This window comes from Sorex araneus, chromosome 5, assembly GCF_027595985.1.
Source record: "Sorex araneus isolate mSorAra2 chromosome 5, mSorAra2.pri, whole genome shotgun sequence".
NCBI classification, from domain to species: Eukaryota; Metazoa; Chordata; class Mammalia; order Eulipotyphla; family Soricidae; genus Sorex; species Sorex araneus.
Window position 1 is genome coordinate 126018505 of NC_073306.1, and position 17177 is coordinate 126035681.

The 17177-nt window shown below is 44.6% G+C and overlaps 1 protein-coding gene across 15 annotated transcripts in view; it reads right to left on the reverse strand.

Annotated features, from left to right (window-relative positions):
- PTPRT (protein tyrosine phosphatase receptor type T) overlaps positions 1-17177 on the reverse strand; it is a 1130358-nt gene that overhangs the window by 808697 nt on the left and 304484 nt on the right. For all 15 annotated transcript variants that reach the window (XM_055137540.1, XM_055137536.1, XM_055137543.1 and 12 more), the window contains exon 2: positions 13592-13717. In XM_055137540.1, coding sequence (XP_054993515.1) covers positions 13592-13717 — 126 coding nt within the window. The remainder of the gene's footprint in view (positions 1-13591; positions 13718-17177) is intronic.

A 17177-nucleotide genomic window follows, 5' to 3' on the forward strand; every position in this document is an offset into this window, starting at 1 on the left:
TTACTAATTTTGGCATATCAAATACGCCACAGATAGCTTGCCAGGCTCTGCCGTGCAGGTAGGATACTCTGGGTAGCTTGCCGGGCTCTCCGAGAGGGACGGAGGAATCGAACCCGGGTCGGCCACGTGCAAGGCAAATGCTCTACCCACTGTGCTATGGCTCCAGTCCCCCACCAGTGGTATGCACAACAATCCCAACTTCCCTATATCCTCACCAACACACTAATTCTGTGGTCAATGATTACTAGCATTGTTATTAGAAAGAGGTGGCATCCCACTATGGCTCTGATCTGCGTTTCTCTTATGGCTAATGATGCAGAGCCTGTTGGCCATCCACGTATCTTCCTGGCAGAAATGCATATAGAAGCTCACATCCTCTGCCCAGGTATGAACCAGATTATTTGGGTCTGGATTTCCTGGTTTGTTGTTTGAAGTTGAGTGTAAAGGTTTCTCATAATTCTGGTGTCTTTTTCTGAGCTGGCATGAGTATCTTCCCCTCAACCCGCATATTTCAGTCATGCCAATCCCTCACAGCCACCATCATGTCATTTATTGGTCCAAACCATAGATCCTGAAGTCTCTGGGCCATGTGGCTGCATAAATGGCCATGCAATGCTTTCTTCAACAACAAACAGCTCAATAAATTCTTAGACAAAGACTTAACAACCCTACAATCAGATAAAACAATTGTCACAGAGATTGATTTTTTATATCTATTGATTTTAATATTGCAGTTCTGTTATCTAATCAATTTTAATTCTAAAATTGTATCAACAGTTGTGCCTTTATTCTATAGTAAAATAAGTAATTTAAAAACAACATATTAATAATGTATTATCTGTCAGTGATATGCTAGATCTAGAAAACCACACTATGTTTCCCAAATTTTTAACTACACTTTAATAAATACAAAAAAAGAATAAATAAAGATTTCTCATATATCCTTGATAGTAACCTTTAGAAACTATTATTTGTAAATGTTTTTCTCTCATTCCACAGGTTGCTTTTCAGATATGTTGATTATTTCCTTAGACTCACAAAAGTTTTTCATTCTGTCTGTTTGGGTCTTTATTGTCTGTTTTCCTCCTAAATCATTGTCTGATATCCTCCTAAATCACTACCAGGAACAGGAAACTTTTTTCTGATATTTTCTTCTAGGAGATTTTTGGTTTTGATTTTATGTCCAGGTATGTGATTCATTTAAGTTCATGTTAGTGTGTGGTGTGGTGGAAGTCAAGAGCTATCAGATTCTCCTTTAAGGGAAAATCTAGTTTTCCCAGTCACTGAAGAGAGCATTCTTTCACCATGTGTGGTCTTTGGAACCTTTTAAAATTTATTCAACCATTTAAACAAGGGTTTATAAGGGTTTATAAAGAACAACTACCAGATTAAGCAACTGTATGATTAAAATAGCTAAAAGGTTTCTGTTTCTTTATACCCCAATGAACAGACTCATGTGCTTATATATTTGAGCAGCTATTGAGTGTTCAAAGTCTTGTTTTAACTGTTTACCTTTGGTTGGACTTTTACCAAAGGTCATACCTATACTTTTGCTTCTTCGTTCCTTCATCAATAATAAAATGCTCTAAAGATTCGGAAAAAGTAGGTTTCTCCTTACTCAGGAAAGGAAGCAATCTGAAAAGATAATGCCAGACTTAAGAAAAGTTGAAAATTATGTTCACTCACATGTCACTTTCCAAAAGTAAAATGCAGTTGTAATCAGAGTACAGTGACCAGACTGGATTGTGTGTGTGTGTTGTGTGTATGTGGGGGGGGGGGTCAGAGAACAGGGGAAAGATGGAGTTCTTTTTCATAAAAGGGAGACACTTCTGTAAATGGCAAAATGCCTCACTGATCAGAATGAGCTCCGACGCTGGACTCCTGCTATTACGGAGTCTGGGTTGATCACTGCAACTTTCTCTGGCTGAGAAGAGAGAAAGGAGCATAAGCTCTTCCTTCATCTCCCTAGGCCCATTTATCTTCCAAGCCCCAACTCCACACACTTATGAAGACAAATCCCCTCGTCACAAAAAACCGAAGCAGCTGCTCTGACTGACTGACAGACAGATGGTGGGGGAGGAGGGAGAGGCTAAGACCAGAGGCATTTCCGCAGATGTTTTATAAACGTGTTGCTTGATTCCTACATTTAAAAATAACTCCTTTTCTTCCTGAGTCATAAATTACAAATCAAAGAATGCTGAAGTCAGGAGAGAGGAAGCCCCGCTTTCACAAGGTTGGAAGGAAGGGGGCTGAGTCGAGGTCACAGAGCTGGCGAATGACAGAGCTTGCCTGAAAACTGCAGGTTCCAAACTTTGATACTGAATTCACAAGAAAAAATGCCAGAAACACAAAGGAAAGGGACAGGTCCTTGGCCAAGGATGTGAAGAAAGCACTTGTCTTGCATGGGTGAAGCCCTGAGGTCAATCCCACACACCTCAAAAGATGGGGGTGGGGCATGAGTCGATAGCCTGTTCAAAGTGTCCAGTTAGTGCCAGAGCTAGGACAGCGGGCCAGGCACCCTGGGACTTCTCCCAGATGCCTCTCAAAGGCCTATCAGAGGAAACAGTGGCTCCCTGAGCCCTACTGTGTGCCCAGAGCTCTCAGAGAAGTCACAGAAAGAACAGAGTCTGAGAGCCTGAGGAATACATCAGCCCACCCATCACAGGGAAACGGAGGTCTAGAAGGTGAAGTGAGTATAGCACTATAGGAACAAGTGACCCTAGTTAGTAGGCCATAAAGTAGCCAAGTTGGGAGATAGCTGTGTGGCCCCTTTATGGGTCTGCTTTGCTTCAAATCCTTTAGTAGGTTCAAATCTACTTACTCACGCTAGGCTTAGCTCAAGTTACACCATCTCTTTGTGTTTCAATTTCCCATCTGCAAAATAGGAAAGGAATGTGGGGGTAGCTCCACCCCATCCCCCAGGGTTAGTGTGAACCACTGAGGTTAAAAGACAGTTAGAAGAGTCTGATATATATGTCAGAAAGTGTGGAAACAGCCAATGATTGGAGGGTGAGAAAGGAACTCTCACCCACTGTTCGGGGGAATGCTGTCTGGCTCAACATCTATGGAAAACAACATGGAGATATCACACCCCCCCCGCAAAAAAATAGGAATAGAAAACATTAATTCAAATGGATATGTGCATATCTATGTTCATCACAGCACTTAGTACAACAGACAAGATGTCCAACTATAGATGAATGGATCAAGAAGTTCTGGTATATATGCACAATGGAATACAAATACAACTCTCAAAGGACAAAACCATACAATGTGTCTCGGATGAACCAGAGAGTATCATGCTAAGTGAAGTGAATCAGAAGGAAAGGGATAGATACAGAATGATCTATCATATGTGGGACTTACACAGCAAGGTAGCAATAAATATTGCTATACAAAGGCAATACAATGGGAGAATTGATCCACAGAACTGAGCCTGTGGGGGTTGAGGCAGCTAAAAATGAGGTGTCTTTAGAACCTTGGGGGATGGGAGAGGGTACTCTGGTAACGGATGTGGTGTTGGAATTATGTATACGGGAAACCATCCTTAACAGTACTGTAATTCATAGTACTCAATCAATCACTATATGAATTTAAAAATTAAATTAAAAAATTTAAATAACAAATGGGCTGAGAGAGGGAGCATGCTCATATAGGGAATTGCACCCCTAGAAGGAATTCTGTGGGTACAGCAAAAATGTACCTATCCAGGATGGATCTGAACAATGGAAAGGGAATGTGAGCCACTCAGCTCACACTTTTAAACTTTCTAGATAGCACAGCGGGTAGGGCGTTTGCCTTGCATGCGGCTGACCTGGATTCGATTCCTCCGTCCCTCTCAGAGAGCCCAGCAAGCTTCCGAGAGTATCCCATCCGCATGGCAGAGCCTGGCAAGTTACCCATGGTGTATTCGATATGCCAAAAACAGTTACAAGTCTCACAATGGAGACGTTACTGATGCCCACTCAAGCAAATCGATGAATAACGGGATGACAGTGCTACAGTGCAGTAGCCATATTTACAATAATAAAAAGAAATGGGCTGACTCAAATTTTTGTCATTTATTTTATCTAACCCAGTCTTTCTAAAATCCAATTATTTGATCATGAAATCAATATTTAGAAGCTGTTTTACATGTTTTTTTCCATAATAAGTCTTAGAAATTTTGTGTTTTTAGGGTCACACCCAGTGATGCTCAGGACCTTTACCTAGCTCTGTGCCAGGAGTGACCCCTGGCAGTGCTCAGGGACTATAGATGGCGCTGGGGATCAAACGAGAGTTAGCCTCACCCCATGCAAGACAAGTGCCTAACCTTCTGTACTTTCTCTCCCAGCCCCCGTCCTGGAAATCTAAACTGCGTTTCTCCACAGAGAGCAAGCCACATTTCGAGCAGTCAACAGCTACAAGTGGCCAGTGGCACCCTATTAGACAGATGGGTACTCTTTTGAAGTCCTAGAATATTCCCTAAGGGGACAATATGGGTTACTGGATTTTGCACATTGTTGGGTTCCATTTGTTAGTGTCGCACAAGTCAGCTTATTTTCACTAAAACTTAAAGGAAACTGAAAAAGTTTTCTTGGGTACTCATACTGAATCCCTTATTGGTGACCAGACAGTACAGGGATTACAGCACTTGCACGCGGTACCTTACATGCAGCAGGGCCCACTCAATCCCCAGCGCCACATGAATTCCTGAGTACCTCTGAGAATGACCCCCAAGGACAATGCTGAGAGTACCCCCAAGCATCTCAGGTATGGGCCAGAAACAACCCTCTCTCAAAAAATAATAAATTAAAAGAAACAACTCTTTCAAAATTCATTGGTATAACTCAAATTAGCACGCAAAGCATAAAGAAATGCTGTTTCTTTATTAAAGAATTCATGAGTTTAAAAATATGATGCTCATGTGGGGGACCCTGAGCCCCCGGAGCCCTGTACTATTGGATGAACAGCTTGTTTCAAAACATCCCCCCTCCCCACCAGGCAGACTCACCACTAGCACTGTGGTTCTCAGCCTCCCGAGTTGGAGGCAGTGGAAGGCCGGGGTGGAAGTGGTAAGAGACTGAGGCATCTGAGAGGTGTTTTCTTGTGTCTGAGAGAAGGCTTGAGGCAAGACCAACTTCCCAATGGTCCCTCCTGAGAGAAACTACTCAGAACAAACACTCCACAGACTCAGATAGTTGCGCCATCCAACACGAAGGACTCAGCCAGCTCCGCAAGGACCAACACCTCCTGGACATTACAAACATGACATCCCCCTTCCACAGGGAGAAGACCCCAGAAAAATGTCTTCAGGCAACTTTATAACTCCATCAAATGTGCAGCATATTGGTGAATTTCTAAAATGTCTACTTACGGAATCTAAGGTGGGACTTAATTACCAAGCATACATGAAATCCCAGGGTTCCTGAGATAATACATTACACTATGAAATATGGTGAAGAGATAATGGAATTTTGATGGGGATCTTACATGGTAACATTGTATTCCTAAAAAAGAAATGTGTACATTCTTTCAAATAAGTGTTACCTTGATAAATGAAATATATCTACGTCTACCTCTGTCCATCTCTATATATGTATATCATAGTGCTTTGGAGCAGACACTCCTGGATCCAGGCTGCTTAAGTTCAAATCTCAACTCTTCCATTACACTAACTTTTGGGTAAATTAACTTGCTGGGCCTCAGTTTCCCCATCTGTAAAACAGAAGTAGATATAATGGCCAGCTCAGAGTGCTGAGGAAGTAAACAATGAATCAGGGGCATGTAAAGCCCTTAGAATAAAAATGTAGGATGCATGTATGTGTGGTTAAAAACAATGATTTGGTACATCTACACAATGAAATACTATGCAGCCAGCAGGAGAAATGAAATCATGAAATTCGCTTATAAATGGATGGACAAGGAGAGTATCATGCTGAGTCAGAAGGAGAGAGCAGGAGAGACAGACATAGATTGATTGCACTCATTGGTGGAATATAAAAAAACAAAACCACAGTATGAGACTAATACCCAAGGACAATAGAAACAAGAGCCAGGAGAATTTGGTCCAAGGTTGGAAGCCTGCCTCAATTCCTTGGTGAGTAGGCAAGCGGGGTAGAGAAGGGACCACTATGACAACGATGGAAATAATCACTCTGGATCAGAACTGCGTACTGAAAGCAGGTAAAGGGACGAAACATGATAATCTCGCAGTATCTGTATTTCATACAATAATACCCAACAGGAAAGAGAGAAAAAGAAGAAGAAAAGTGCCTGAGGCAAACTGGGATGAGAGGAGGGAAGGAGGGAAACTAGGAACATTGGTAGTAGGATGGATGTTGGAATATTGCATCATTGGTGGAGGGATGGATGTTGGAACACTGCATGGCTGAAACTCAACCATGAACAGCTTTGCAACTGTGTATCTCATGGAGATTCAATTAAAAAAAAACAGGAGCTTAAACAAACAAACAAATAAAACACAATCAACAGTTTATTGCCTATCCCCCAGAAGCTATAGAAACTTTAGTTGAAACTCCTCCTCTGAACCATTTGGAGGAAGTGATTTTGCATGTGGAAGAAAGGAGTCTCTCCATCTTCATTTCCACTTCCACCATTTGAATACAGTTCCTGAATGCAGGTCTGAGTCACAGGAGAATGAACAGCAGGACAAGTATCAGTCCAGATGGGGCTTTTCCATTTATCTGCCACTTAATGACAATTTTCATCACCGGAGAGAGCCTCGACTAAGCCAGTGTTAGTGTTGGTCATTATTTGGTTGAATAACCTGAACGACACTAAACTCGCTCTCAGTTTCCTGGTCTAAAGTTTTGCTCCTAAATTCATTGTTCCTGCAAGGATAGCAAGATAGCCCTGCCTAGGGTCATTGCAGGCTACAGTCATTCCCCCAATTCATTTTGTAGTTTGGGGGTGGATCCACAAGAGACCATTACACAATGTGAGATATTTGTAAAAATTTTTCCAAGAGCTTCATGGAGATGAAGTTGTTGCTAGTATTGGGAGCTGCGGGGAGGGGGGTGGGGTGCATAGGAGGCATACTTTCATTCTAAAACTTTCAGAGTTTCATTTTTCAATTTTGTTTCTGGGGGGGTTGGTGCAGTGAACCAGAGGCATCCATGTAGCATAATAACTTGCTTCCCTGGAAGATGGAAAAACAGATGTGACTAGATGGGGGCTATGAAAGAGATAAAAAAAATGCACCACATAGAAATCCCAACTAGTGGCTACATTCATGGGTGCCACTAGTCAGAGTGTGCCGTCTAGGGTACCGCCTGAAGTTTCAACTTCCTGTGCACAAACCCTGTCTTTCCAACTGCTAATTGGACCTGGGCAGGGGCGGTGGCCACAGGATCCTTGATACTTTTGTGCCTCTAGTTCCCTACTTTGTAGAATACAATTAATTGCACCTACTTTAGAAGGCTATTATAAGGATAAAATTTATAAGAATTAAATAAACTAACATTTAAAATGCTGAGGATATTTGCCAGTTAATAAACACCCATAAATATCACTTCCTACTAATAGTTATTGCTATATTATATTCACATGTGCTCTCTCAGTCTTTCCACCCCAGAATCAATGGTGATAATAGTGATAGTAGAAGGGAACTGAGATAGGGTGGACAGAGTTAGCTTATATGCACAAACCCAGCACTTCTTTGAGAATAAATAAATAGATGCTATTATTTTCATTAAAGAAGGAAGAGGAGGGGAAATGTATCACTCAAAAATGGCTAGATGGGAACACAAGAGCTTCAAGTTTTAAGCAAATCAATTACAACATGAGGAGTGGTTCAGGATGTGGGACACCTATGCTGCCAGCTCACCTGAGTGCCAGCATCATGTCCAGGAGACCACAAGTCTAGGTGGGACATGTCACTGTGACCACAAGGAGCCTCTCACCCAGCCTGAGCAGGTCTGCCCAGGTGAGAGTAAGCCGGGCCTTGGGGAAATAGGCAAATCCTGTGTCCCTTTACCTGCCAGGGTCATCCCAGAGTACGGGAGCCCGAGAGCCAGGCCCTGGGACTCGCAGTCCCTCCCAACCTCCTCTATCAAGCCAAGGGCAGGCAGTGGAGTTCCAAAGGCCACAGATGAGCCAGAACCTGCCCGAGAAGGCAGCAGCCTCTCTAGCAATTCACCCCTTGCCTTTCTCATCACACACACACACACACACACACACACACACACACACACACACACACACACACACACACCCCTCTCTAACTCTAACAGGAATTCAGTCTTCTTATGGACTCCTTTCCCTGTTCAGCCACTGTAGAGAACTTTGCAGTCAGAGGCAGCCCCATGCCCTCCAATGGCTCAGAGACATTAAAGAAATTATGCAAAAACCAGTCCAGGATAGAAGTAAGTAGAGAAGGGAGACATTGCCAGGGAAGACTTCATGGGAGAGGAGACATCTGAGTCGGAAGGAACCTTTAAACGAGAGGCACAAACGTTTGATATGCAGGGCTTGTGGCTGAAAACAAGAGATAACAGCTATGACTATCTTTTCAAATAGAAGAATGTTCTGGAAAAATATTAGGAGGTTCATCATGAACAGGAAGCAAGAGGCTTTAAAACAAGCAGAAACGGAGGCAATTGTAGGGAACCAAGAAACAGGCAATTCAACCATGTTTCTCACTGTAAATTCCTCCTATAACCCGAACAACATCCTTCCCCCAGATCCCTGGTTTGCCAAGGGCTCAGATGGGCATCCCCTTCTAGAGGAAGCTCACACAGGGGAGCTCCCCAGGCTGTGGGAGATTTCTCCTCATCCACCAAGAAGCATCCACACAATGGTGGATTTGCAAATCAGGCAGCAGGACCCCCCAAACCAAACCACAGACTCCAATCTTTTGAGACAACATAAAACTGGGGTGGGAGAGGGCAGAAGGCGCAGTAGGAGCTGGACATGGATACTGAGACTGTTGTAGGAGAAGCTGAATGAGTAAAACGGAAGTGACTTAACCAATGTTCACCAATACTGCAAAGTCCAAGACCCAAAGGTTCCAGTATAAATAAAATGTGGTCCCAGTCTCCCAGGAGAGCAGGAAAAAGCTCTCTGTGGTCTGAAGACCATGCAGAGGCTTTCACTGGTCCAATAAGCACCTGGAAAGCTACAATGTTTCTGTAGCTGGTTTTTATCTTTTGTGGCCGACACACTTTGGTGAGTTACTGTTTCATATACAATTCCTGCTAATCCGCAAAAGGTTTCCATCAGTTATAACAAAGGTATAAAATGGTACATTCAGGAAAACCATCTCTTCTTCCTGATTTCTCTTGAGGGTCTACGAAACATGTCCAGAGTATCAGTTCATGAATGAATTCCCTGGATTCCACATTTGACATGTAGATGATATTTTTCCATAATTCACAGCCATCATGCACTGGATAGACCAGCTAGTGCAGTAATATAATTGTGTGATTATATACATATACACACACATATAGAAAACAAATATAACAAAATGTTACCACTTCTGTTGGAGATGCACAGAGAGATAAATTTAAAGAACAACACTCACTGCAATACAGCAATTTAGGAGTAATTGGAAGAAACTCAACCAGGCAGCAACATGGAATGGTTAAATAAATTGTGGAACAGTCATTGATTGGAAAACTAGGAAGCCTGTAGTAAGTTGGCTCTTGAAGAATATTTAATGGCATGAGACAATGCTTAAAAGTAGCGTGAAATAGGAAAAAAATGATATTTATATAAGTTCATGTGCACATGGATTTTTATTTTGTTCTTTCCAGCTATGCCTATTTGTGATACTCTTTCCATTGAATATGAATTATTTTTGTCATCGTAAATCATGACTGAAAACAGAAGCAATAGTAAAGATGTTTAGCTAATGATAGGAGCATGTATACAAGATATATTTCTATCCTGGATTTGAAACCTGGAGCCTCCAGCATATTTTGACCTCGGACCCATTTCTTTATCTCTTGGGGCTTGGTTTTTCTCTAAAACAATAAAGAGATAATATTCCTGAATTATTTGGCAGGGGATGGGGCACATGGTATATAGAATAAATTGGAAAATGTCAAACCCACTTCTTGGTGAGTGTGGACACTCAGAAATGCAAGTAAGGCTTACCCAGTGCTCTGGAGTGAGTGCTCACAGAGAGCGGTGATGGAGTCTGGTCTGGCTGTGTGAGGGAGTCGGGATGATGTCTGAGGACTGTTACAACAGAGCCCCCACAAACAAGGTGGTGGAACACAACAGAAGCTCATTCTTTCACAGACTGGAAGCCAATTTCAAAATCAAGATGTCATGTTCCCTCCCATGGTGCCCCTTCCTTGCTTCACTGGCTTCTGGTATCAGTGGGCATCTTTAGGATTCCCAGGCATGGGACTCTAACTGGTTCCTGCCTCTGTCTCCACAGTCCTTGTCCCTAATGTGTCTGTGTCACCCCTATTTTCTCCCTACAATCCTGCAGGCTCATCTAGTATAGCCTCATCTTGCTGGTCTCATCTACAAAGATCCTATTCCAAATAAGGTCTCATTTCTAGGGCCCTTGGGCTCAGACTCACACAGTCTGAAGAACACAATTCAACCCATAATGGATCCAACCTTTTCTCTAGAAACATCAGCAGTTGGACAAAAGCAAGTTCACGACACCAAAACCCAGGTGCATGAAGGAAAGAAGGAAAGGTCCAGTATTATCCATACTGGTTTCCAAGGCACCACAGATGTGTGTGTGTGTATAATTATCTATTTTCTCTCAACTTTCCCCAACACCAGCCCTTGAAGCAAATAATCAAGCTAGTTAGACTACATGTCTCTGTTCTAGATATTGCACAGGACAGACAGAAGCTATTTGAAGTCAGGATTCCAGGAAGGCTTTTCAGTCAGAGTATTCCTTTATACAATATGTATACAATACGGGCTTATTTTGTTTCATTTTGCTTTGGATGGAACCCAGGACCTCAGACAGGCAAACCAAGTGCTCTACTGCTGACCCAGCTCCTGCCTGAGCCTTGGATTCAGGGTTCAGAATCTGTAGGGAGAAATTTTCCTGTACTGGGAGGCTACAGGTCTTCCCTACGACCAAGTTTCAAATCCAGAAGGGTGGGGGTGGGTCTGAAGGGACCTCCCAGTATAGCTTACCGAAGGAGGGGAGATACCCCAAATAGATGCTGGGTGATGCCCTAGAAACAGGCCTGGATCAGGACAAGGTCTCCGAGCTGGAGAAAACAATAGCAGAATTCCAACGTGGGAAGGAACTGCAGAACATGGGGCCACGGGCTTCCCTGAAGACGCCCCCGCAGCCTGCAATTCCTGGGCTTCCTGGGAAGGAAAAGCCCCAAGAGTGACTGATTCTTAGGTTCTCAGCCCCTTGGAGGCTGGGGGTCAGATTCAAATCTGAGCAAATGTTGCTGTAAGAAAGAAAACAGTGGAAAAGTTCAGCCCCAAATGTATCACTTTATCACTGTCATCCTGTTGTCCATCAATTTGCTCAAGCAGACACCAGTAACGTCTCGATTCTCCATTGTGAGACTTTGTTGTTACTGTTTTTGGCATATCGAATATGCTCCAGGGAGCTTGCCAGGCTCTGCCGTGCATATGGGATATTTTCGGCAGCTCGCCGGGCTCTCAGAGAGGGACCAAGCAATCAAGCCTGGGTCGGCCTCATGCAAGGCAAACGCCCTACCCACTGTGCTATTGATCCAGCCCAGAATGACATGATCTAATTTACCCAAGAGTCTGGCCCAGAGTTTGTAACATGGAAGGGGATACAAAAGGGCTTTGGAGCCACTGAGTCAACAAGCTCACATGAAAATCTCCAAAAAACATGGAAACTGCTGGCTTTTCCAGGAGGAAGAGTATAATTTCAGCCTCAGTCCATGAGAAGAACAAACAACCCTGCCTAATCCAAATTCACTTTCATGCCTCTTTGCCTCAGATGCACAGAGAGAGCCGCCGAGAGCCACAGACGCATCATGACAGAATAATTTCAGTGATCATTATCAAACGCCTCTATTTAGAAAAGCTCCGAAGATTGTATTAGCACAATCCAATATTTATGAAATGACACTCTGCCTTAATGAGGGACTGAGAAAATTAAGATTAGAAGCCAGAGCCACTCCTCTGGGGCGAAGGCCACAGGGTGGGGAGAGCAGTAATGTCATTCTGCAACAGGGAGCCTTAGTCTGCTGATCTGTAAAATGGAGGGACAGCAGTCAAGACGAAAACTGCAGGAGCAACTCATAACGCATATGAAGGTGTTTGATGATGCTTATCCCTCATTTCTCCACTGAGAAAATACCAGATAAAGATTTTCTTCCCCAACTGCCCAACAAAACATCATTGAGCATATTTTCTGTGTAAGGTGCTACAGCCAGCACCGAAGAAAAAGTTACACATCCGACTATGAGTGTCGTCTATGTTTATGGGAAGCACCTTAGCCATGGGTGAGACAGAACTTCTACTAGGACACTGTGGCTGTAAATGGGGATATGTGATGGAAGGAGCTCAGAGAAGAGAAGAGAGGAGAAGAGAAGAGAAGAGAAGAGAAGAGAAGAGAAGAGAAGAGAAGAGAAGAGAAGAGAAGAGAAGAGAAGAGAAGAGAAGAGAAGAGAAGAGAAGAGAAGAGAAGAGAAGAGAAGAGAAAGACAGAGAGAGACAGAGAGAGACAGAGAAAGACAGAGAGAGACAGAGAGAGAAAGAGCTGAGCCTGCCTGGAGGAGTAGGCAGTGGTTTCCTAGAAGAATACTGTTCAATGGACACCATCTGGGGTGAGGACAATGAGCAGAGTACAAAGCTCAATGTGAGTTCCTGAGAGAAGAAAGAATCTAGAAAATTCTAGAGATGGACAGAAATCAGTGTGGACTTATCACAGTGGGCAAGACAGGGAAGCCCTGGCAAGTTTCAGTCTCTTTTCTCCAAAACCAATAGGTGGTCTCAGAAAGACCACCTTCAGAGCTCCGTGCCCGTAGTGAAGGTGACAGGTACAGATCTATAACCCACCACGGTCTCTTTGGCTTCTATGTAGAGGGTGGATAAAAGTCAACAGAGAAGGTATCTTCCAGCGACCCAGGTAAGAGACTATGGAAGTGAAGACAAGGCACAATGGCAGAGGCGGAGAAATGTGGCCAGCCTGAAATGTCCTTGTGGGCATCAAGAGCTCATGTCAGCCTCGTCCCACTGGCTCATGACCAGCATGGCTTGTAGGGTGCCAGGACATTTGCTTTATGAGCACTCTTCTGACTGCAGATGTTTCAATACTTAAATAAGAGCTGGCTGGAAGAAAGGAAGCCACCTCCTTCAAGAGCTCCCAAATCCCCCCAAACCTCATGATTATGCATGGGAGAGAGGGTTCATATAGGGACACCCTACCTTGAGTGAAACTTAGATTGTCAAAGCTAAAGGAGATCCTATAGGTTGCTGAACCCAAGTTCCTGAATCCATCACCCCATGTTTAAGATTTCTTTGTTCCGCATACCTCTGAGAATGGGAATCTCACCCCCATAGTTACAGAGCTCCCCCCACCCCCATTCAGTTCAAACCATCAAAACCATTTTTGCCAGGTGTCTTGGGGAAGGCTCCATCCCGATGCCAGCCCCCAGACCCAGGGGTCACGTACCTGTGGGCACCGCTGGGTCCAGCATTGGCTTCTCCCACGTGTTAATCTGCTCCCAGGTAAAGCCATTGGTGCCCAGGGCCACGCTGTAACCGCAGTTGCTGTAGTGCTCGTCAAAGGAGCAGCCGCCTGCAGACAGAAGAGATAAAGGGTAAATACATCCTCGTGTCTGAGGTTTGCTCCATTACCCCTGTCTCATCGGCTCTTCATTTACGACTTTGAAATTTAAACTCTGGAGATTTAAAAAAAAAAAGCGAACAAATTGGATTTTCGTATTTGTTTTGGTGCTCTCTGCAAAGGCGCTGGCGCCTGCAGTCCCCCCCACCCCCCGAGTTAAAAAAGTTAATAAGGCTAGTTACATTGATTTCAATCTTCCTTCCTGAGAAAGTAAACAGCAGTGTCTCATTCTAAGCAGGGAAAATGAATGCCGAGGCATGCCCCGGTAATTGCTTCCTGTAGCACGGAACGGTGCCGCTGGCAGCTGAGAGCACTCACTTCGGAGTCCAGTCAGACGAGACACAAATCCCCACTCTGCCAAGTCGGGTCAGCTAAGGCCAGACGCTGAGCTCATCCGTCCCTGTCCCCTCACCTGTCCCACGGAAGGCAAGTGCCACCCCACTGAAAGGTAGTGAGAAGCAACCTGAAAAAAAAAAATTAAATATAGGGCACAGGGTCAATTCTCCATGGCCAGCTCTTTGCTCAAGAGGCAGTTTCCAAAAAAGTCATTTTTCACATGGGAAAAATCAACTTTATGAATAATTAGACAATAGCGCATGAAAAAGCCAAAGCTGATGGTGTTAGATGCATCTTTAAAGAGCTCAAGCCACTGGCTCTTTTATATAAGTTACCAGGACCCCTTTGAGCAGAATTTCCTGAGCATGCACGCTGGAAAAAGCCATCCCTTCAAGCAGGATGCATGATGGGGTTTCACCTTGGGAATGTTGGGCTATTCAGAGAGACCAGAGGAGAACTGGACAGACCATGGAGACCGGAGTAGTCTGGGTGGGATAGGAGGAAGGGACATCCTAGGCAGAGGACAACAGGAAATAGAGACAGGAAGTGACATCAGAACTTAGTTCTACAGCAGCCCCTGCCCGTATCCCAGACCTCAGACACACACTGGCTGTCCTGCTGCTGCTCCTCCTTTTGTTCTCATTTCTACACATCACCAATCCTCTCCCTTAACTCTCCATTGCTGTCCCTCACACAGAAATGAGGTCCCATTCCCTTCCCAGAGCCTGATGTCTCCAATACCACCACCGTCATCTCCATGAGCTGAAAGGACAAAACTGGTCTGCACCAGGCTGGGATTTCCTCTGCTGAGGGTATCAGAGGTGCTACTCACTGATTTATACGGGCCATGGTCACATTACCACCAAAGAAATCTTATAGCCCATTCTTTTCATGCATGAGAAGTCAGAGGACTTGGCCTGTACCCTCCAGTACAGCTTTGTCTGTCACTGTCACTGTCATCCCATTCCTCATCGATTTGCTCGAGCGGGTACCAGTAATGTCTCCATTTTTCTTTTTTTTTTTGAGACTTGTTGTTACTGTTTTTGGCATATCTAGTACGCCACGGGTAGCTTGCCAGGCTCTGCTGTGCAGACATGATATTTTCAAGAGCTTTCCAGGCTCTCCAAGAGGGGTGGAGGAATTGAACCCGGGTCGGCTATGTGCATGGCAAATGCCCTACCCGCTGTGCTATCGCTCCAGCCCCCAGTACATCTTAGGCTGGGAAAAGGAAGTCTACAACTTTGTGGGCTGGAACTTGAATTATCAGAGCACTAAACAGCTCTCCAAGAATTTGTAGGGTGTTATCTAGACTCCTAGAGAGGTGGAGAAAGGGGGAAGAGGAGAGGGGTCAGAGAAACAGTGAAAGATACAGAAACCACAGAAAACAGCAGGCGAGGGCTATTCTGGGCAAAGTGGAAACATCCTTTGGCTTTTTATCATCCGATGATTTAATCATTATTTGAGCATTTATTGTCGGTCTGGTCAAATACTCCATCCAAGCTTACAAAAAGGCAAGCTGCCACTAATGAGACAATGACCATAAAGAAGCAAACCAGCACATAGTTATGCCCATATGGATACTTGAGACATGCTACGAGGATCACAGTTTGGGTGAGGGAGGAGGCTGCTCACACGGAATTTTCTCAAAAGTCTTTCCAACCCCCCTAAACTGGACTAGTTCCCTGTCCTGTGCTTTCTGGCCCCTTGACCACACCCGTCTGTATAAGAGCCACACGCTGCTGTGGATTTGAGGAATGCGGGAAGAGGGACAATGAGCTCTGGGTTGACAAGGTAAACACTGCAAGGTGAGACATGCAAGGATGCAAAAGGAAAGATTGGGAGTGGGGGAGAGGGGAGCCCACCTCTAGATACTACAGAAAAGGCCAGGCGGGAAGAAGTCAGGAAGTATCCGTTAGACAATGAGCTTTAGAACTTCTGGGCAGAGTCCCAGCACACAGTAGGGGCTTAATTAACAGCTTTGTAACGAAAGAGCCAATAGACTCCCACAAGAGACTAGGCTAGATCCCACTGTTCTGCAGTAATCAAGAGCCCAGAGCAGTTAGAACCCCTCTCCCAGGCACAGACCTGTCACTTCTACCTAGAAAACTCCCCTCTGCCCACCCTAGACCACTTGACAGATTCCTAATGATGCCCCCAAACTCTCCTATGAACCATCTCCCACAGGTCCCTGTCCTGTACTTGATCGTACAGATTGGTCTGAACCCTGTGGGTACACACTGCTCATGACCATGGATCATGGTGCATGAATTTTCCACGGAGCTTGCAGGCTCCTGGCGAGGCCGAAAGCATAGCCAGAAGGATGTAGTATCCCCGTGCATCAGGCAGATCCATGTCACAGAGCGGATGCAAAGAACGTTGTCTAACTGCTCCCCAGGCAGCTTGCTCTCTGCTCCTGTCCAGCTGGGGCGGCCTGAAAACCCCAGACACAGAGAGTGGACCAAGGACAGGGAGAGGAGGGAAAACAGCGGAAAAAGAGAGCAGGGAGTACATGCTGACATTTTGCCTGCTGAAAGGAGGGGACACATTTTCCTCAGAGAAACGGGAAAGTCTGTTCCAACACTGGACGCTCGACGTCCATACAATAAAAGTTCAATTGCTCAGGAAAATTACCACCATTCCAGGTACTCAGATCACCCAAGAACTTCTCCACGGGGTGTGCTAACAAAAGTCCCTCCGCCCCAGATGAACAATATCCCAAAGCACATCCGCATGCTGTGTGAATGGCCAATTTCATGAGTCCATTTCTCCTAATCATTCTCAATATAAGTTGATAGTACTGTCCCGACATACAATTCAGACAGAGCGACTCATTGGGGCCCCATCTGATGCTGTGGAAATATCTGCTCCCTGATGGTCTGCCTTAACCCAGCGATAAGTTTGAAAAAGCTATTTAGGAGGAAAAATATAGACTTAATAAGCATTCTGAAGCAAACCCCTCTCTTAAATTCTCCTCCTCCCGAACAGCAAATTAAGAACTAGAATTTCCCTGAGCTGCAGAGTCTCTACCCCAGCGGCCATTGACACTGCCAGCTGGGTACAGACATTCTAGCTCACA